The 22,465-nt window shown below is 42.7% G+C and overlaps 1 protein-coding gene across 1 annotated transcript; it reads left to right on the top strand.

Moving 5' to 3' along the window:
• The first annotated feature begins 1,329 nt into the window (after nt 1-1,329).
• LOC104504981 (p53 apoptosis effector related to PMP-22-like) lies at nt 1,330-16,868 on the top strand. Its single transcript, XM_010151414.1, has 3 exons — nt 1,330-1,638; nt 16,143-16,286; nt 16,492-16,868. Exons 1-3 carry the CDS (start codon nt 1,428-1,430, stop codon nt 16,704-16,706), a joined length of 570 nt encoding a protein of 189 aa, XP_010149716.1. The 5' UTR covers nt 1,330-1,427; the 3' UTR covers nt 16,707-16,868.
• The last annotated feature ends 5,597 nt before the right edge of the window (nt 16,869-22,465 follow it).

Genomic DNA, 22,465 nt, shown 5'->3' with positions numbered 1-22,465 from the left:
GTAGAGCCTTGCTGAATGCCCCTGAGGGATCTCTCACAGTGCAGGGATGCTGGGCCATGTCTGTGCCACAGGGCAGTTGCTGGCAGCGTGCTGCAGCTAGCCAGTGTGGGCCTATGCGAGCCCAGAGCCTCTTTGTGCACTCCCCTGTACAGTGTATTAATCCAATGTAAATTATTAACTTATTTTATTTCATCCATTATTGATTTATGAATATTAATTCAGCACGATGCTGTGGAGTTTGCAGCTCAGTATGGATGTCACATTTCACCGTGAAAGCTGCCATGCAGTAGCAGATCTCTGTGTGTAAATGAGGTCTGTACTTGAGTGCAGACGCACGTCAAAATCCCCCCTGGGAGCAAAGAATCCTTTGCATCCTCTGTGCTTAACCTTGTTTCACAGAAACCAGCTTCCATCTGCAACGGGTGCAGCTGCTTCCAGACGTAAACATGACTGAGTCCTACCAAAATACAAGGTTGTCGCACGCCTTAGTTCAAAGGGAAAGTGCGGCAAACGTGGTTATATCACTTCTGAGCTGACAGAAAACTGCCTGCGCTCGGCTCAATGGTCTCTCTGGGCGCAGCGGGACGAGGGTTCATCCCTACATGGCTCCCACAGCACATGGCGGGCAGGCTCTGGCAGGCCCCGGACAGCACACGTACAAGCCAGAGCAGGGAGTGTTAGTACGCCACAGCCAAATCACAGCTCGGTTTTTGTTCTCCCACTAAGACTATACCCAGACCATACTATATTTTTTAATGGCAAGCCTTGTTGTTTATTTTCCCCGGCAGCTATGTCCCGGAAGGGGGAGGGAGAGCAGTCACACGTTCTTTATTGCCTTAGCTTTATAGCAGCTAGAGGAATTTGGTTTTCAATTGTAAAAAATAAGGTACCATTTTATTTTTAAATGGAGTCCCAGAAAAGCAGCTTTCAATCTCCAGGTGGCAAGTTGCAGAAGCAACCACCCTCTCCAGCAAATAGTTCCCTGGCTTGTCTCCTGTAGTCGCCTGCCATAATGCAAATCCCTTAGGAGACAGAAAGGTGTAAACACAGCTGTGAGATGTTCGTGGTGGTGCGGAGTGGCAGGAAGGAAAGCGTTAAATGCCGAGGGTAAACAGCACCCGATTTGTTACCTAGTCAGCAGGGCAGAGGATCCCACAGATAAAGCCAGCCTGGAAGCTTCTCCCCAGCTCAACTGGTTATTGCTCAGTGGCAGCTCTTACTCATCTGAATCTAGGTGGAGCTCCCTCCTTTCATCCCTCCCTCCTTCCCTGCTTTGTCCCTCCTGATTAAAAAGCTTTTCTCAAACATCCGCACACACGCTCGCAGGTACCGGCACTCACTTTGCAGAAGCACCCTTCGCTTTGCACCGTTGCGCCCGTGGCAGAGACGGCCACCCTCATCCCGCCAGCCTCCTCCTGCCCTGGAAGATGGTGAAGTACGGCCTCGACTACACGCGGTGCAGATGGATCCTACCCCTGCTCCTGGGCATAGGTGTCATCTTCGGGATCATTGCGCTGGCGGGCAGGGGCTGGCTGGAGTCGCAGACCTTGCCCTACGTGCACCAAGCGTCGCTATGGGAGAGCTGCAGGAGGCCTCAGCAGGGTGTGGAATGGAACTGCGAGTCCCTCATGAATTATGGTAAGCACCCGCAAGGGTGGCGGGGAGCAGTCTCTGGAGCAGGGGGTCACATCTCCAAGCTTGTCTTCCCTCAGCTCTGCTCACCGTATCGCCTGACACCTGGCACTTATATATGAAGTTATGGGCTATAGGGACTATCGCTGAAATACAACAAGACTTTTCACTAACAGGATGAAGAGGGAAAATGCCCTCACCCCTGTGCAGAAAGAAACCGGTTTGCTTTAGATGGTGCATTGCACAGTACAAAAACCCACACGTGGTAATGTACCGGTGCAGAAAATATATCAGCATTTAAGGTTTTCTTCCTCTCTCAGAAACAGCTAGTTAAGTCTTAATCACTGCTTTCGAAAACTGAACAGCTAGTGCTGATTGATTGTCCAAACTGCAAGTTGCGTGGGTAAGCCTGGCATTAGTGTGATAAGCCAGTCCTGAGTGCCAGCAAGAAATGGGGAGGTAAAATACAAGATGGTAGGAAGATATTCCCAGGGAGTGTCAGGCTGCAGAATGCTGCCCTGAAACTGCTCTGGTAGGTGGGTCGTGTGAAAGAGTCTCCTTGTGATTATGAAAGAAAGCTTTGAAAGATGAAAAGATCTCTTGTTTGATTAAGTATGCTATTAAATATGTTGACCTAGGTGCAACCTTCAGCTTGAAAGGATGTAAACCACTGAATATGGGAGAAAAGGCCAAGAGAAGGATCACTGTGGATGAGCCCTGTGACTGTTTTTTAATATATTTATATGTATATTGTGTATATCTGCTATTGGCCACAGTCTGAAACAAGTTATTGTGAGTGATGGGCAGTTAGTCTGAGCCAGGAGGGAAGTTCAAGTGTTCTTACAGTTTATGCTAATTCAACTTCAAAGGAAGAGCATTTTCTCTAAGACTCAGAATCTCAGCTGCTCTTGTTGAAAATGAGTATAAAAACACTTGCAGGAGCAGTCTCAGGGATCATTCATTGCAGCTTTCCAAAATTGTTTCCTTAAAGTTTATCATCTGTGGTCAAACTCTACCTTCTGTGCACAAAATTCAGCTCTAACCAGTTCATAGAATCACAGAATGGTTTGGGTTGGAAGGGACCTTAAAGATCATCCAGTTCCAACCCCTCTGCCCTGGGCAGGGACACCTTCCACTAGACCAGGTTGCTCAAAGCCTCATCCAGCCTGGCCTTGAACACTTCCAGGGATGGGGCATCCACAGCTTCTCTGGGAAACCTGTGCCAGTGCCTCACCACCCTCTCCCCGTGAAGAACTTCTTCCTGATATCTAATCTAAAACTCCCCACTTTCAGTTTAAACCCATTACCCCTTGTCCTGTCACTACAGGCCCTTGTAAAAAGTCCCCCCCAGCTCCTTGTAGGCCCCTTCAGGTACTGGAAGGCTGCAATAAGGTCTCCCCGGAGCCTTCTCTTCTCCAGGCTGAACAAGCCCAACTCTCTCAGCCTGTCCCCATAGCAGAGGTGCTCCAGCTAATTGTAGCAGGCCTCCATGAGTGCCAGGCTTCAGGAGAAGACTGGCTCCATTCAGCATCACACCCAGTCCTGCCCTTGAAGCTCCTGTGTCAGCTGTGTAGGTGGGCTCAGATCAAGCCAGTTTGTTGTCCCTGGTACATGGTGCTGGAGAGCAGGAGAGAGACCGTGATGCTTAATGAAGGGCTTCCCAGTCCTGAGTTTTCATGGGAAGTGAGCCCTTCTCCTGATTTCCAGCTTAGGCACTGTGTCATGCATGCCAACTTTAACTGGGCAGGAAATATTTAGAAGTTACATTTTGTTTCCAGGTCCTACATGGTTGTTTGGAATTTCACTTCCTTCCTTATCCTGACTTGCTCTTGCCTGCTTAAATTCTGTAGTTGTATGCACAGCTTCCCACTGGACAGCATCTATGGACAAACCAGGGCCATCCTCTGTGTGGACTATCCTGTAGTTCAGGGGTTACCATGAATCACATCCACAATCAGTCCAGCACTTCTAACACGTTACAAATGTTGGACTTAGTACACACATGCATAATATTCTCCAGCACATACACTGGAGAGTCAGCTGATGTTTCTGAAAGCGTTAGAAAAGCTGTTCATGAGCTACATGACTGCCTTATGCTCTCAATGGGCATGCATCTATCATTTGACCTCTTCAAGCTTATGAAATACCCAGAAAACCTAAGCAAATCCTCAAAATCCTCCTGGACAAAGTTTTCAGATGGAAAAGGAAGATACATCTGGGACAATGGAGTCATCTAGCAAATGGCAGAATATGTAAAGCTTACATGTAAAAAATGTGTGCATAGGACAAGTTACAGTGGATTACATGGGCAGGCTTCTGCTTCTGCAAGATTATGCCATTACAATACAGATCTTGGCCATTGCAGGGGTGGGTTACCCCTGACCCACAGATCTGGCTATAGATCTGACTGTTAAAGTTACAAACTCATGTCACTCTCCTGATCCTTTCCAGCCCCTTCTTTCAGACACATTCTTTCCATAGGTGGGATGTGTTCAGATCCACTCCTGTCCTCTAGTTTTCCTATCATGCTCTCCTTGCTCAGGTGGTGTGGGGTTGGGATTTTTCTTTTGGAGCTCCTGCCTTTCCCCACATAGGGTGCAGGTGCCTGATGCTGCTCTTGGATTCCACACGAAAGACCAGGCCATGAAACAGCATCTCACTTGTGAGCATCCAGGTCTTGTGTTGAACCTGATGGTACCTGCTTCAGCACTGGAATATAGGGTTTTAATAATTCTGGGATTACATTTATGCACACTGCTCCAGAAAGGTTGTAGAAAACACGCATTCAGCATCATGTTCTGTGGGATGTTCAGCTTTGTCTTTTGCCAAGCTAAACACAGTGCTCAATAAACACACCTTCCTGAGCCCAGAGACAAAAGATGTGATATAAACAGGAAAGACAGAAGTGTTTAACATCTTTCCGGAGATGAATGCTTTTGCTCCCCCCTCTATTCTGCAATTCCCATCTCCTTTCCTCCGGGCTTTGCTCTCGGCTTCCCTCTCTGATTTGCCACAGGCTGGGTAGGTTCTGACATTTGGCCTGCCTGCAGGGAGGGTTTCACTGACATACGTGACACTCGTGTTCCCCAGTGGCTGCCAGGAAATATTCTCAATGTGACTTGGACAGTGTAGCTGTCTTAATCCACTAGAGACATCTTCATCCTATCATAATTAGATATAATTGTAACGTTTCTGCAAGTTGTTAAATATAACGTGCAAATTCAAATCAAATACTCCACCTGCAATGTTTGTAATTCCTCTTGAATCTCTGCTGTTTGGCTTAACCTAGGTATATACACAGACAGAAGACAAAAAGCCAACATCTTTGCGGTTGGCCAGTTTGGAAGGGAAGAAGTTTGAATGTTTTATTGGTTGCACCAGTGGAGTTCAGGCTCTCTGAAGAGTTGCTTAAGCTGACAGGATTCCAAACCTCACAGGGAAGACAAGATGCCTGTACAATTGGGTTTTTTGAAAGACAGGAGAATAACTCCACCAGTGCAGTTATCCTCTCTGAAAGCATCTAGACACTCTAGGCCTTCTAAGTTTATGAACTCTGTGGAAAGTGAGAATACGCAGAGTTTATACACTCTTGTCTTCTCCAAGAGTTCAGATCTTCTTCTTTAATTGTATGACACTCATCTAGAATTTATCAGGTCTTTCGATTTTCAAGAATATTTAGCTCAAAGAAATAGAGCTTTCTACAAAAAAATATATCATGTATTAGGACACTTACTAGAAAAGAATGGAGTTTAGGATGAGGGATTGAGAGATGCAAACTGTAGCTCTGCAATATTCTGGCACTTGGAACTAATAAAGATCTCAAGACAGAGACAAAGACTTTTTGGGTAGATAATGAGCACAACATGGAATGTATCTGGCTGGGGCATGGCTGAGCTTGCAAAGAAAATGCAGAGGTTAAATCCCTTCATGAAGCTCACACAGCGCTCCTTTGTTTTCCTTGATTTTTGTCTATATAAATTCTCCTGAACAAGGTGTGTCTCGCAGGCCTGAGACACCTTTTTGGTGTGTAATGTATTCCACTGCAGGCTGTGAAGATGTTTAAATGTGTGTGGGTTTGGTTGGGGGAAAATGACTGATTTTATTAGTCCCAATGTGATGCACAATAGGATGAAAAACTTGTAGTTACACTAGCCCCATCTTATGTTCCACCTGGCCCTGCAGCTCTTCCATGTGCAGATGCTGCCATCAAAATAACTGCAAGCTTAAAGTTCTAAATTTAGGTTGAAATGATTGGCTCATTTGCATGATGTAAACAGAGATCTTGGGGAAAAAATCAGGAAAAGGCTTTACCATTTGAAAAGTGGAATCCAAATTTTCAGCTATTTTCACATCACAGTAGTCAATTGCAAACTTTCCCTAGGATGTGTGGAGGGTTTAGTTGCTGTGGAGATTAGTGGAGGGATGAATGATTTTGCTACCTGGAAAAGACACCTTTCTGCATCTTGTCTTCCCGGCAAATAATGGGTAAGCCTGTTCTAACTCAGTCCAGTTTTATTTTGGTCCATGAATATAGACACAATTCTACAAGATAGGATGGCTAGTGTAGTGTTTTTATAATGAACAAAAATTACTTCAAATATGGCAGCAGATGTGTAAGTCTAGAGGATAAGTGAAAGAAGGGAATGCTGAAAAAAGTAATATCCTCTTGAGGAAAGAAATATTCTGCTTTAGTCTCATAAGAGCCCCACTGATGAGTAGATTTTCGTCCCTGTTTTTCCTATATCAGGATCTTGGGTTTGAGGAATCTTTTGCTACAATGAAACATCATTTATTATTCTAGAGGATTAACAAAATGAAAATCACTTGCTAAAAATCCCCAGCTAATGATACAACAGTGAGGTGCATGGTGTGTTTGGGATCATTCTCCGAGCAGCAGAAGACCTCTCTTGGTACTACACCTACACTGGTCTTGCGCTGCTGGTGCCACAGCTCTCCCCCTGGCAAGCTAACTCCTCCAGCGGGCCAGTGACTCACAGCGCCCGGGGCACAGGACAGACCAGACACCAAGTTTCCCTGTTGCCATGCTGCCTACGTAAAACTGTTCTGCCTTCCCCCACATTCCCATCACATCTGACAGCCAGCGTCTGATCCCAGACGTGGGTAAGGCCTCACACGCCTTGAGCTGAAGCAAGCACCCTAAGCAGAGTGACACAGGTATATTTCCAGAAGGATGGCCTGGGAGACAGCCTCTCAGCAGGGCCTGGGAGGAGAAGCAGGCTGTCCCGGCAGCTCTTTGGGCTCCTTTGAAGAGAAACGAAGCAAACAACTAACTGTGCTTTTGAAGCAGGGACCAGCTCAAGTCACATGGCCTTTATGGTGGGCTTTCCCTGAAGTCAAGGTTCTGCACCTAAAGGCTCTCAGAATTTGGTAAAATTCAAATAGGTTTGGAAAAGTGTCCGTGCAGCTGGGAAACAAACACTGGGGAGGTTTTCTGGCCTCTCCAAGGCTCTGTGCATTGCCTTGGTTATGGGGCAAACCTTGACTCCTTTGGCACAGGGTGAACTGAATATGAAAGCCTGTTGCTGTTCCTGCCACATCGTAGTACGAAACAGTTATATTTATATGCGGTGATTGCCAGTAGTTTTAATGACAGTGTATAGAGAAGCACATAATTTCCTGTCATCTGTCTCCTAAAAGTGTAATGTTACCTGGGACTAACGAGTGAGAAATGAGATTACAAGATTAACTACTGAATAACATAGAATATACAATCACTATTCAAAACTTAGAATGCTAGAAGATACAGGCCCAATTAAATGTGTACAGTTATGAAAATATCACAACAACAGTATATTTAACTCAATGCAAGAAGAAAAAACAAATTTCATTTTTCCTCAACTTGTAGTAAACATTCCATTGTTACTGAAGAGGTATAAGAGAAGGGAATAAAGCCCAGAGCATTTAATTATCATGGCAATTTTTGTTCCTCATCTACAATCTTTAACATGCTTTCCCTTGTAATTTTAGATTTTGTCCTTTTATATGTTTAGTGGCAGATTCATTTAATCAGACTCTTTTCTAAATATTAGTTAGGCTCTTCAGCAATTAACTCCACAGAGAGCAACTGCAGATGGCATCCCACTGTTTATTATCCAACATCCCTTTAATAATTACAGTTAAATTGAGTGGGGAAAATTGCAATTGTGTGGAGGGTTTTCATCTCCCCATCGGGAAATATGATCTGCTGGTGCTGAGGTCTTTGTGAAGACCCGTCAGGATTTAAGGTCCTGTCAACACAGTTTTGAGGGTCTTCACAAAGCTGTCAACACTCTGTCATCAGGACCTTAAGTCCTAGAGAGGATACCATGCATTCACACGCATACAGGAGGCATCTCTGCTGGAAATGTATGGTAACTTGTGGCTAAACTCTCATTTCTTTTCACCTCATCTCTTTGTCTAGGTCATTGAGGTAATCTGATAAAGCAGGGCTATAATAAGCTGTCCGTAATCCGAATGGTGATAAGGACTGCAAGACGAATTTTGGATTCCACTGTAGGGTTAACAGTCAGGTTACATAAGCAGGAAAGCAGTTATGCAGGAAAAGAAACAACTCTTAAACACCATTTTTTAACATTCATAGAATCACAGAAGGGTTTGGATTGGAAGGGACCTCAAAGACAATCTAGTTCCAACCCCCCTGCCATGGGCAGGGACACCTTCCACTAGACCAGGTTGCTCAAAGCCTCATCCAGCCTGGCCTTGAACACTTCCAGGGATGGGGCATCCACAGCTTCTCTGGGCAACCTGTTCCAGTGCTTCACCACCCTCTCCGGGAAGAACTTCTTCCTGATATCTAAGCTAAACCTCCCCACTTTCAATTTAAACCCATTACCCCTTGGCCTGTCACTACAGGCCCTTGTAAAAAGTCCCTCCCAGCTTCCTTGTAGCCCCTTCAGGTACTGGAAGGCTGCAATAAGGTCTTCCCAGAGCTTTCTCTTCTCCAGGCTGAGCAAGTCCAACTCTCTCAGCTTTTCTTCATAGGAAAGGTGCTCCAGCCCTCTGAGCATCTTCCTGGACCTCCTCTGGACTTGTTCCAACAACAGCATTTCCATATCACTTCTCACTGAGAGCTTGTATTGTTCTGAGCAACCTTGAACATGTTGAGGCAGTGAGTATTGTAATGCCGTGTTTCTTTGCCAAGCACCATTACAAGATCTCTTATCGGTCAAAAATTCCGGGGAACTCAAGTTGATTGTGGAGTGAGGAAGGTAGCCCCACAGGTTTCTGTCTTCATTCTACTGGTACTGAACAACATTTCAGATAACACACAGCCCTGCTGAAGTACTAATCTGCAATTGATTACATCTAATATGTCACCTATCATGCTGAACATGCACACTGCACCCAAATGAGGCCCCATATGTAGGAAGGCTGTGCAGTTCATTAACAACCCCATCAGCAATAAGCAGCAAGTGATGAAGACTTTTAAGATGCATTGTAAACGTGATTTCATTCACCAAAAAAAAAACCCAAACCACCAAACAGAGTTTATGATGTATTTTATGAACACGAATTACCATGTCTGCTTATATGTTGGGTGGTGTCTTCTTTTTCTGCAAATCATAAAATTTTGTTTTTAACAGGAAATTAGGTCTAGATTCACAGCAGCTCTCTATCAGAAACTCCCTAGTGCGAAAGGCAACTCGCAGCAAGGTTTCAGGACAAAGTTTGCTCACAGCATGAAAACTGCAGATCAGGAGTGAGAACAATACCTGGTGCGTATGGAAATGAGATGTAAATTAGTGTTCTTCAGCCTCAAGTGGCCCTAGGAAAATAAAACTTAGATCTTTTTGGAAAGGTTCCACTCTGCTGTTTCGGTTAAAAGTCCTAGTTCATAACCTGTGATATCATGGAAGTTGACTCTGTTTAATTTGCATTAAATATGTGAACCCACCTTTAACTCAGGGGTGGTTAGGGAGCAGGTACATCCTGCTACTCTGATTAACTGAGCTTATGTATATGTACTGATTAATCAATACCTTACCTGTTTTATTTACCTCATCCTTCCAACCCCCATATACACATCCAAGTGTGAGTAATCCTGCTTTAATTTAAAATAAAAAAGGAGGGAAAAAAAAGAGGATAAAATGTTAGAGTATTAAGGTGTATAAGACTGAGCTTTAATCCCAAGATGTTCTCAGCATATGCAACTGCTTCTGAAGATAATGTGAGATAGGGGTACTCCCTGACTCTCTCAGGAGCAAACCTCTAATTTTGAGGCACTGTGTGCACATTATTTTAATAGCTAACTTACTCCCTTGGTGCTCCCTTTGATGATGGCTCTACACCCTCTACCACTTCTGCCTCCCTAGTGCTAAGTAAGCATTGGGGAGCAGCACTCATTAATATAAGATTTGCAGAAGCCAGTTTCTAAGTCATGTTTGTACATGCCTGGGCTTATGATGAGATGGATCTGAACCACTCCCTCAAGATGTAATTGCTACTCCCCCCCAAATTCAAGTTGGAATAGCTTCTAAGTTGAATTGCTCACCTCAGTAAGAGAAGAGGCTTGCAGAAGTCCGTAAAGCGTTGGATGCAGGCTCTGCCTGTATATGTTGGTGAGTGACGTTAGTGGTGGGGAATTAACAGGCTTTTCCTTCAACAGAGTTAAAGTCCACCAAGCCAGACTAAGCTATCACCTTAGCACTAAGCTATGTGCTGGTCAAGACCAGACTCCTTGCTGCTAATATATACTGTGGTTTACTGATAGCCAGCCTATGCATAAGATCCTCTCCCTTACTGTTGTAATCTAAAAACATTATTATGGGGTAACTGGAAGTCCTAATTCTTATTTATGTGAGACCCGCTACTAATCACCAAGACATTTTTTGCAATGACATTGTCTTACTGTGAACCTAAACAGGTCATTCTCTGCTTCCGTGGTTGTCTCTTAAGGAGTGGCAAGCTAAAAGCTGGTTCCTGCTCGCACAAAAACTGCTTGCACATTAGGAGATAATACTCCACTATTAAATGAGAAATCCATATTTACTGCCAATGAATTCTAAAGAAGTAATGCTAGAGGGAAAAAACAGAGTTACCAAAAAGGATGCCAAAGAGAAGGACCCAACATTTATTTATTCCACTTCAAATGATAAAAACACATACAAGGGGAAAAAAAAAAACCACCAAAAGAAAAACATCTAGTATGACTTCCCAAGGGAAAGATGTTCAAAGAATGCAGATATTTTAAGAGTTATCCAGATGCAATGAAGAAGCTCAGAGAAAAATACACACCCAATCATGCCTTTGATTTTTTTTCCTTATTTTATTCTGTTCATAATTTATCCATGACTAACACGGTTTTCTTCATTTTTATAGCCTTCCTTTGAAATTGTTTTCAGTCAATAGCTTTCAGTCTGCACATACAGTTTAAGAAGCTGCTTTTAATCGTTTCTGGTTTATCTTGGCTGTGTACACTTTTACTCTGGTATTTCAATGTCAGCTCGTGTGATCAGCAAACACTTGCAGAGATTTCAGTGATCACTTGTTTTCAAAAAAAAGCACAGAAATTTCCCATAGCTGGCATGTTACAGAGTCGTGATTTCCAGAGGACAGGATTTTGCACTGTCCAATGTTGCACAGCTAACACAGGGAATTCAGAGCCCTGGATGGCAGTGGCTTGCTATATATAGCAGCAGTTTGTTCAGTTGATAAATTGAGGTGTGGATTAATGAGTTTGATGGGCCATGTTAAGATTCAAGCTAAGGAGAACACATGGTCTTCTGAAGACATGCTCACTTTCACATGGAAACTTTTTTGAGGAGAACAAACCAAAATGAAATGGATAAACCTGTCCAAAGCAGTACCTTTTCAAAGTGAAGCAAGTGCTCTGCAGAGTTCACCACACCCCGATGAAGAACGTCAGGTTGAGACACCTAAGTGAGTCCAGCTTTTTTTTTTCCCTTTAATCAGAGAGATGTAAAACAGGTTGAGCTCTGCAAACTCAGCCTAGAAACATTCTCATTACATACAACACAGGAATGAATCACCACCAGGGTGGATTTTAGTTCTTGTAAGAATTGCTTTGTGAGAGTGGAGCTAGAACTGCAGGGTTTGTGTTCCTTTCCCTTGGTGGTATGAAGGATAACAGAGCAAAATATTGGTCTGACGCATTTTTTCCCCACCCCCTTTTCTTTTGAATTAAAACTGACCTTCCTAAAATTGCTGCACAGTTCACTGCAATGGCTGATGTGTTAAAATGATCAGTCGGCAAGAACCTGTAGATGATTGTTGGTATCTGTGAGCTGGCAATAAACATTTGTTTTTCTTTCCAGTGCTAGCTGTGTATTTAGCTTCATAGTCAGGAGGAAAATTTGGAGAAGCATGTTCTTATTGATTAGACCAGGAGAAGTACTTCTAAACTCTCTGAGGTTTCTTTCACAAAATGTCACCTGAAGAGAGACTCAGTGGTTCTCTAATAGTTCTTAGTACCCTCAGTGGTTTGAGGGTAACACATCAAGAAAGAGATAAGAAAGTAATTGGGAATGTTTTCCCATGTTTTGGACCACATATAACAGAAACATAGATATTTTTGTTTATCATAGGGGAAGTAAATTTCACATACTATTTTCAAGGCATAACAGCTCTCTTTTTTGAAAGCACTGTTTGGAGCACGAAACAGCGCAGGCTAAGGAAAGACTGGATCTTGGCTCAAGTAACTGCTGAGCAAGGAAGTTTATTTCCTTATGTGCGAAGCACAAACAGTGTTTACACTTTTGCAAACTGAAAGACACATGAGGGAGTAAAATCAGGAAGGCAGGAAACTGGAGACATTCTTGATACCAGCTCTCTAATGAAGAGCTTCCCTGTGGCCAGAGTCAGCAATGGGTTATTCAGAATGTGCTTAGATGGTGCAATACAAGAGGTAGTCATGCTACCTCTGAACTGTTAGCTTTATCGCAGAGTAATAAAGCTGCATCGTTATTGTGTGCTGTCTCAGCTAATTATCTCGCTCATCAGCTACAGTGAGCTCTCTACTGGCATGGGTGGACTCTTTCTGCCCCCTAGATCAGCTCAGGGGTCTCCTCACACAGCTGGGATTTTTAGAAAACAAGCACAGTCATCACATGCTGCTGCATTCACTGTGGGTAGTCTGAACTCTCATGAATTGATGTACAAACACTGTAACTAAGAGCACTGTCCTTGCTCTGCTTGAGATAGGCATGAAAACATCCGTTCCTTTTGCCTGCTTGTGTTGACAAGGTCGTGTTTTAAGACAAAATTGCTAAGAAAATGGCCAGCTAGAAGGAGTGTTCAAGAGCGGATGGTGTGTAGCTTCTTACAAACCCTTTCACAGTGTTCCTTGGTGTCCTTTCAGATGACAGAGGAGCTGAAAAGGGGAGAAATAGGACTGACATACAAGTGTTACAGGATCTTGCTGGTATTCAAGGACACTTTCACATAAACATGCTTTGCCTTTTTCTTTTTTTTTTTTTTCCTAATAAGCCCATTTTAACTCTTAAACAGTCAAAACATTGCTGCCATTTTGGGGGGTTTAGGAAACAGGCGGCACAAATTGCTCAATATTTTCACAGATTGAGCCTGATGTCCTGTAACATGCTGCTCCCTCTGTTTCTGTTTTTGATTTTTTGACAGGTGAGCTAGATCCTATCAGCTCTCAACTGCCTTCTCTCTAGAGTCAAGTATACTTTGAGTTAGTGTTGTACCTGTGATCATTCTTTGGCCTGGATTCACAATTTTAGGAAAAAGCTTTGAGGTTAGGACAATTTATTTTTGCTTTTCATTTATGTTAAAGCAAAAAACCAAACCAAACTAAACACAAACCAATACTAGCAGATAAGGGAAGACTGGGGACCAGATCAGCCACTGGATTGTCTGGTAAAGACACTAAGCTACACTAGTGCTCCTGGCTGGGGCAAGGAAAAATAAGTCTCTCAGATACAGAAACAGTTGTAATGAGTCCTACACATAGCTTTTGCTATCTTTTACCCTAGAAAGGCAAGGTGTTTGCACGCTGTGGTCATAGACTACTGATAACTGCTACTTTTTGTAAACGACAGGTGAAGTCAGGGTACCACCCCCCAAAAAAACCCACAGTGACTCTGCCATGAAATCCTGTTGCCTTATCTGGAGCTGTGTATTGGTTTTCTTACAACACTAAGTTAATTTTTTTTCTTCTTTTGTAGAAGTGAGGGTCACCAAATTGGCTGTTAGGTGATTAAGCAATGCCTCTTGAAGTTGTAAGCATCCTGCCACGAGCGTGTCTCTTCTTGCCATACAGCCGCTGCCCGGCGGGCTGGGTGTGCACCCAACCTGCTTTCATGCAGGCACAGCATTCGTAACACGACTTCGGGAAAAACACCTGGAAGAACCTGGCAGGGAAGGGAGGTGTGGCATGGGCAAGATGCCACCACACATGGCTGTGACCACCAGGCACCTCCCCGTGGGCTCCCAGCCCAGGTGATGCTCCCACCTCAGGGGCCAGTGCTCTGACCTCAGCTCCTCTTGGAAAGCAAGGCTGAGCCTTGGCAGACCCTCTGCTGCCCGCAGCAGTGGCGGTGGCAGGGGGGTGAGATGAAACCCCCAAGTCTCGTGGTGCCTAGTGCTCCCTGGGTGGGCGGCTGCGCCCTGAGTCTGCTCTGCAAAAGGACACCCCTTTGCCCAGGAGTTTTGCACCTACCACAGCCAGCTGTGCACCTAAGAAAAACCATCGCCTCCAGATGTCCTTGTCATTATACTCTTCTGCCAGAAGTTAGAAGGTGCATATCCAAGAGCAGCGCAGTCACTGCTGCTGACCAACTTCTCTTATGGCCAGGTGCCCCATTTTTAGCTCTTTTAGCAAGATCCTGCTGGGAGCAGGATCATCTTCAACAAGATAAATTGAGCTGTGGAGGTAGGAGAAATTCCTCTGCCTGAGGTGCTGCCCTCCCACCTTTGCCTCCATATTGCATGCTCTACCTCCAAGCCTCCTGTAAACTCCCTAAGGGAAGCGTTTGGGCTAAAATACTGGGCTAGAAGCTGAGAAGCAGGCACATCTTTACTGTCCCTTTGAGTCTTCTCAGGCAGCTGCTTGTTTACAGGAAAAATAATACAGTTGAAAAGCCCTATAAGCAGAGAGAAGCTTTCTGGCATAAGGAAAAAAAAGGACACAACTTAAAACTAAGAATGTGATGCAACAGCTAGGATGGAGCAGGGATCAGAAAGCAGGGGCGGGATGGTGAAAAGCAAACAAAAAGTGAAATTGGTTTTGATGGGTTGATGGGAAGAAAAGTAGAGCTGGAAAACCTGATCCATTCTTCTAATCTAATAGCAGAGGTGGTGGGGGGCCTGGGGTAAGAGAGGTTTGGCTCCAATGTGTAACTCACAAAGGACAGGACAGTGCCTTTCATGCCACCATGTGCATTTTATTACTTGCATGTTTGAAGCAAAAAATAATTGGCAGGTTACTGGGTATCAAAAATCTCAACTCAGTTCCACTGCGAGTTTTTACTTACCTTTTACTTACCATTATCGTCAGGGTTGTTTGGGCTGTGGTAATGTTGTGGCACTGCTGCTGTATATGTTTTGTTAGAAGCTGACACCTTACAAACACATAGTGTAGGCGATGGGATGAAGTCTGTAGATGCCCAGCAGTCTTTAACTGCCTTCTGCATCTACATACAAAATTTAAAAAGTGTCATAGTGGGCTTTTTACATTCAGAAGAGGAGATACTTTGATCTCTTTGAGCAGTAGTTGCCCTTCAAGACTTAAAATATGGAATGAATAATGCCTTTTCTTCAGTTGTTATGCCAACATAATATGCTTAGATCTGACATGTAACAACATAAAGTTAAATCATTTGAAAATGGAAGTATTACTGTCCTGAACAAGCTTTTCAAAATGAAATGGGTTCTGACTTTGGATCAAAAGCAAAGTTCAAATCTCCCTACAAAACGGATTCCAAATCTTTAGCTCCATTTAGGACATGGAGCTAAACAAAGGCTGAGAAGGCAGAAACCACTGAATTTTGACACTTAATGGACTTTTGCCATACCTTTAAATTTGCATGCCAGAGTGGTAGTGCTTGTGCAAACACTTTTTTTTTTTTTAAAGGAGGAATTTAATCAGTTTCAGGGATGGTCTAATTCTTCTTGTCCATGCAAAATGCTGATGGGTTTATGGCATTTGCTGAGACAATGGCAGTTGTTGCTGAAGGAGAGTATCCATTCCTTACATTCCATCTTTGCAGTCATTTTTATCTCAATTCTTAATTGTTTAACCTAAAGAGAAAACTTGCATGCAAACCTCATTGCATTTTCTGTGAGAAGTCAAAGCTGTCATTTTTATGCATCCTGCACTTAGAGAATGATTTCTTGTGGAACTGAAATGTTCAAATACAAGAGGAGAGAAAGTTCCTGTGCTTTCCTTCTTGGGAGCTGACCTTCTTTTCACATTTGTTTAGAATTAGCCTCTCATTGTAAACCAGGGAAAAATACTGAAAGGGGTTTTTGTTTTGTACCTTTCTAACGTACCTTCCTTCTGATTTCAGCTTGGGGAAGAGCTGCTGCTGCCACATACCTGGTGGGCTTTATACTTCTAGTCATCTGTTTTGCTCTGGCCATCATAGCATTTGCCATTGACACGCTTCGGTTCAACTTCATACGAGGGATTGGAGGCTTGCTTTTCGTCGCTGGTAAGGCAGTATATGGAGTCAAGTTTAGCTATGCAGGTATATCCATACTAGAACGCTCAATGAAAAATAACATCAAGCCTGCCACAGCAGTGGATCGATTTTCAAATCCTCCTGAGAATGGGTGGGTTTAGCTGCAGGTATTATGGAGGCAGGCAATGTGATGGGTGTTAGGGTAAATGTTTTCTGTTTTCTCTTCTTTCTTCAGCTGTGTTCTCCATCATGGGCCTGGTCATTTATCCAGTAAAGTTTTCGACTGAAATTGAAATGACAGGAATCAATATGTTCAGCTGGGCCTATGGCTTTGGCTGGACCACTGCCATTATGGAAATATGCTTGGGATTCTTCTTCTGCTGCCTTCCTAACTATGAAGATCAGATCTTGGGTAATGTGAAGCCCACATATTTTTACTCTTCACCATAAACCTCAGGAAAAATGCCTTCATATTCCAGACATATCTGACAGACTAGCTACGTTTTCCAGAATATCATCATCAGATGTTAGTAGAAAAGGCTGGGAACTTTTCAAATGCATGTAGACAAATGGTACTGGCATTCTGCAATAAAGTTAATCTACTCTATTTTGGACCATCCTATCTGATGTGGGTTGGTTAGATAAAGTCTAAACATAAAAAACCTTGCATCTCCTCATTCATTCCCATGAGTGGGGTGTATGTGGATTCCATTGCATCTTATAGGCATTTATATTTCTAATTACATTCAGAAAAGATTTTTAAACTGCCAGTAAACAAAACAACATGTATCATCTTCCTCAAGGAAAGAAGCTCACAAAAATCTCATTTATGTATCATTTTTAACCTGGAGATTTTGCACATTTTTCAAGAAGTGAAACCTTTATCCACTGACTGGCAAAGTAGTAAATTAGTCAGCTAGCACTTCATAGCTTTGCTTCCATTTTTCATTCATTCACTTAAGCCACAGGGACAGGGTAAGAAAAGGAAAAGAAGAAAGCTCACTACGAAAGCCAGCATCTTGATTTTTACCCATCCATGTGGAATGTAAGTATTTATTTCTGAATATTTGTAAGAGTAAGCAAGGACCATCAGCAAACCTTTAAAAACCCTGGCATGCTGTTGCTGGGCCAGCACAGAGTAGGCAGAGGCAGGTGGCGTTTCAAGCCAGCCCTGCCATCTACAGACCTGGTTTGAAGAGGCTCCTGGTGTGGCTTTCTTCATGGGCATCTGCCTCTTTTATCCACTGTATCAAGATCTATGGCTTTAGAAAGCTCAGTTATACTGGTCCAGCTCTTTTGTCCAGCATAAAGGTGTCAGGAGGGACTTAAGCAGAGGTATGATTCCTCTACACATCAGGAGCTGTGTGAATAGAGGTACCAAACATTTGTTAAAAGGCCTCTTTTTCACTGCTTTTCATAAGTATTTTAAAAGTGGGAAGTGTATACTGTTGTACATAAGTGTAAAATGCATAAATAGCCCTTACCATCTCATACTTAGGCTCTCGTAGAGAAAATCACATCATAAGACACCTTTCAGCATCTTATACTCCACAGTGCTGCAAGCTTGGATATACTGCAAGCACTGAAGTGTACTCAAGACTCTGCTGGTTTCTGCCTTGTTAATCCTAATTTTATAATGTTCCATTTCTTCTCTTAAGTGAAAAAAAAAAATGGATACTTCTGCTATGTGGAAAAAAAAGACGTCTCATCAGAATCCTTACCTACAGAGGATTATTAACTCGTAACACATCTGCAATTTTGCAACTATCCGTACTTTATGTAAAGGGCCCTGCCACATGTTCTTTACTGTAAAGAATTAGAGGTAGAAAAAAATTTTAGTAAAACCTCTGGGAAAAGTAAAGAAGACATAAAATTTATTTTTTTTTTTTTTAACAATTAACTTTATTCACTTTTATGAAGTGACTTTTAACTTTGATCAATAAACATGAGAGGTGTATCAGACCAATAGGAAAGAGTATATGCAACAGGGAGTAGTTAGACAAGAACTTGCAAACACATTAAGATGTTTCCTAGATGGACAGAAATTAAAATGAAATAGAGTTGAGAAAGCAGTATGTATAAAATTACTTGCAATTCTTTATGTAATGTCATCTGTTCAGTAAAAAATTTACCATAAATCTTTACATTATGCTTATTATATCTAATAAAGGTTGGTATCTATGTATTGATTCAAACATGAGTCTTAGTTTTTGTGCTCTACTAAGAGTGGGGAAGTGTGGAAGCCCTCAAAGCCTCCTCTTCTCAGGCACCACCTTGGAGCACGTGGCCACGCTGCCTGGATTTTCAGAGGGGAGGGTAATTTACAAATCCAGCATCACAACAGCATGTATTATTTATTCTTCAGTCCTGATCTGCCTCCTGAAGCCTTGTTCACAAGCGCATGACACTTCTGGACATACTCTGTTTGCTTATGGGCTATGCGGAGCTGAGTAACTACACGCATGGTTCTGTGCTGTAGGGTGCCACAGCTCATTGTGGCACGGAGGGCAGTGCACTCTGGCTCACGGAATAGGAAGCCAGTGCAGTCCCACTCAATGTTTTTGTTCCAACAGATGTGGCAATCCCCTGAGGAAGCAAAAGGTAACTTGAGCAACCACTGATTGTATTTACAGTTCCTTTAACATTAGCTGGACACCGACCCAACATCTGGAGGTGGGGAAAGGTGCACAAAACAAGGCTTAGGAGTGTGACTCCAACCTTGATGAGAGAGCAGAGCATAATTAAAAGGCAAAGAAAATCTCCAGCGACAGATCATCCCTCCTCCTCTCCCTTGCTGCTCGCAGTCCTCTTTCTCCTTCTCTTTGGTTCCTCCTCCTCCACCCTAAGGGTGACAGAGCGGTGTCAGGGCTGGTGGTTGTGGCTCTGCAGGATGTAGCTCCAGTCCCCATTCCCCACTGCCATTTTGCCCTTCCTGGAAGAGAGGATGAGTGAAGCACCTTTGCTGACCCAGAACAGCAGCAGGGATCCTAGCCTGGCTCCCTGCCTCAGGCCCCCAGGGGGAAAGGCTTTCTCTGGAGAAAGGAGGGGATCAGGTGGGTTTCCAACAAGCAGAAGCATCACAGAGGCTAGAGCTCAAGTGCCTGCCTTTAGGGTAATTTCCTTCCAGTCATGCCAGGCCAGTTGACCACAGATCCCTAGAAAAACACATCCTAAAGCCTGTGGCAGAAAATCAGTGAGAAAACGTATAAAACTGTTGCACAGATCTCAGTGCTGTTTCCTGTGACTGCTGTGACAGGGCAGCACAGCAAACGCAGCATGTAAAATGCAATCAGTTCTGACAGAAAAGAAGGCTGAATCCAGAGGCCAAGGATGTACCTCAACAGGATTATTAACTAACAAGGTTATCAACTAGCTAGGTTAGCAACTAAGTTGTTAAATTAGTCTACAGCCAGGTCAAGTAGATCATTAACTAACCAAATTGTCAGATTAATTTGAGTTAAGTCATCCTCAGAAAGTTTGAATTTTTAAGCAAAGGAGAAATTAGAGGAAGAGAAAGCATCCATTTAGTTCTGCACCTGCATTCATCATTGCTCCAAGCCTTGCCTATGAGAGAACAGGGCACTTAACCACTAAGAGCAGCACAATAAAAGACTTAAAATTCCATTGAGTCCAATGGCAACACTGAAGAGACATCATGAAAGAACAGATGTCTGTCAGGTTTGGCTTTTGAGGGCACTAGTTCTGCTACAACAGCAGAAGTAAAGGCTTGACTGCTGAAGGTATTGCTGCTGCTCTCATCAAGTTAAGAATTAGGGAAACATCCTCCAACAAACACATTTTATCTAATTAATCTATACAGCTGAAAATCAGAGGAAAAAATGTGCTGAAAACACCTGGAATGTCAAGCAGGCCTTCAGGTACAAACTGAACCAAAGGAAATAGTGAAAACTTTCTAGGGGTAAGTTGATATGTTCAATTTAATTTATGGTGTTTCTGCCAGAGCTTGTATAATATGTGGACATCTTTGTCTTTTCAATTTTCTCTTCAAATATGTCCATATTTCGCTATATATTTTTTCAGGCACTTGGTCTGAAAAAATTGGTCTTGATATACAGCCTGTTTAATCAATAATTGAAATGTAATCTAGTTTGTAACTGTATTAAAGTTGTGCATATTTTGCTGTATGAACTAATGCTATGAGTGAAGTTTTGACCCCATTGACATCACTTTATTGATTTTCTTGAGGCTGACATTTCATCCTTGAAGCACAGACCCTTTATTCACATGTTCTGAGAATAAATAATATCTCTACGGGATGCTCAGCTCTGTTTCAGCAGCTCTTTTTGCTTCTGGAGTAGGACACTGGCCTGTACAAGGTAAGGAACAAGAGTTACAGAAGACAGGATCATTCCCAGAATAAAGCACAATTTTATATTTGTAAGATTAGCAGAATATGGGTCATAGTTGCATTGCATTTTGTTAGATGCATATCACATTCAAAGATTCCTATTTCCTTTTGACACATCCCATTTGTGCAACAGTTATTACTTCTTATAATTCAACTTCTTGGAAAACTTCCTTGCACCTTTCTATATTCAGCAGATTTGTGTGTTCTCTGAAGATCAGCAAATTTAAGAAAATAATGAAACACATTTGTGGTAAGGGAGAACAGAATTGGTCTGTTGTACACTGTGTCAGAAAGCAGGAATACAACTGTCTTCTTGGAAGGATAGTGAACTGAACAACCAAAGAGTTACTTCTGAGTCATATCAGAAGTTCATGACTGATAATTGAAAGGCTGCCGTACAGTTAATAGGCTGCTATATGGTTAATAGTGGGGAAAGAGGGACAAAGACATGTGGATCTTCCTTTATCTCTTTCCACACTATTAAAGAAAAAATTGTTACTCTGGTGCAGCTGTATAATCTAGGCCTAAATTTTGCCTGCAAATTTCTTGTGTGTTAAGTGCCAAAATCTAGGAAAGTACCTGGATAACCGTAATGTTGCAGATGGTTCTGATAGGCTTATCAGAGCTGTTTAGGTAGGTGGTTCCTTAAGTGACTTAATGCATTAGGGCTCATATGCCCATCCACAAGCTGGTTAGTTCCACAGATTTCCTGTATATTAAGCGATGTAGTAATTTTTCACGATTTTGCTTTTCATTTTTTATTATCAGAGTGAAGATGTGGGTACATCAGAGAATTTTGCATGTGACTGCTGCGTGTGAGGTGAATTTACAGGAACGACTTTCAGAAAAGCTTCACTGTTTATGATGAACGTGACAAGAGTAGGTCAAAGTGCCCTCTCTTGGATAGCTTTTATGATACATCCTTCTTCTCGTGACACTGTTTGCCTAAGCCATCTGTTTTTCTGTAAAAAACAGTTTTGTGAAAACCTACTCAAATGATCGTATCATACTGAAAAGGAATTATATTAGGTATCCATGGAGAACTCATCACAAAGCACTTTAAATAGCCCTTGGTTGTTCAAATGCAGTTCAAACAGAGAGGTGCTGACTGTTGGATTTTTCCACAGAATAGCACGAACCCAGGAGAAGCAGATTCACTCAGCTATTTACTGTAGGCCTGGGTTACATGCCCAGCTCCTCATTCCTTACAAAGGAACTAGTGCCCTAAAGCCTTGTCCTTCACAAAACGTCAAACAAATAAGTCAAATGCAAACCAGGAAAACAGTTAAGGAAAAAAGTTACATAAAGGAGAATACATATATACATATTTTTTATCACTAATTAGGCTATAGTTGACCTCAATGTGAGTGAGGATGGACCAAAGTTATGTAACACACACTCGGGTTTGCTTTTCTTTTTTCCTTTGTTTTGGTCTCCCATATGGAAATTTTCTCACTTCTGTAAAGCCTTACTGCTCCTTGGTAAGGTGTTCCAATCTCACCACACCCTGTCCTGACAAACACACCCATGCTTGCCACACTCATATCAAGCTTTTATGGAGTATTAATACAACTAGGCTGTTATCCCTTAACCCTCCCTCTTTGCTTCTTAAATAAAAAGAGTTGGAAGTAATAAAATCTTGCTGACATTAAGCAAATTAGAAGAATGGAAGATTTTCTCAGGCTGCTTTAGAATTAACTCTCTGAAGAAGAAAGAAACAAGAACTGAGGTTCAAGGGAAAAAGGCAGTCTAGTGTGAAAATGGTATCCCAAAGAGTACATGCAGTCTGGATGGTAAAATAGTTTGGGGTGATTAGCAGCCAAATTACCCTTGCAGCTCC

Source organism: Eurypyga helias, unplaced genomic scaffold (assembly GCF_000690775.1).
Source record: "Eurypyga helias isolate BGI_N326 unplaced genomic scaffold, ASM69077v1 scaffold14345, whole genome shotgun sequence".
Taxonomy (NCBI): Eukaryota; Metazoa; Chordata; class Aves; order Eurypygiformes; family Eurypygidae; genus Eurypyga; species Eurypyga helias.
Note: the sequence above shows the minus strand (reverse complement) of the source record. Positions and strands in the feature narration are given on the sequence as shown.

Coding starts and splice junctions, on each gene's coding strand:
- LOC104504981 (XM_010151414.1), top strand. CDS start 1,428: ATGGTGAAGTACGGCCTCGACTACACGCGGTGCAGATGGATCCTACCC. Junction 1,639..16,142: donor CGAGTCCCTCATGAATTATG/GTAAGCACCCGC, acceptor TTCTGATTTCAG/CTTGGGGAAGAGCTGCTGCT. Junction 16,287..16,491: donor AGGCTTGCTTTTCGTCGCTG/GTAAGGCAGTAT, acceptor TTCTTTCTTCAG/CTGTGTTCTCCATCATGGGC.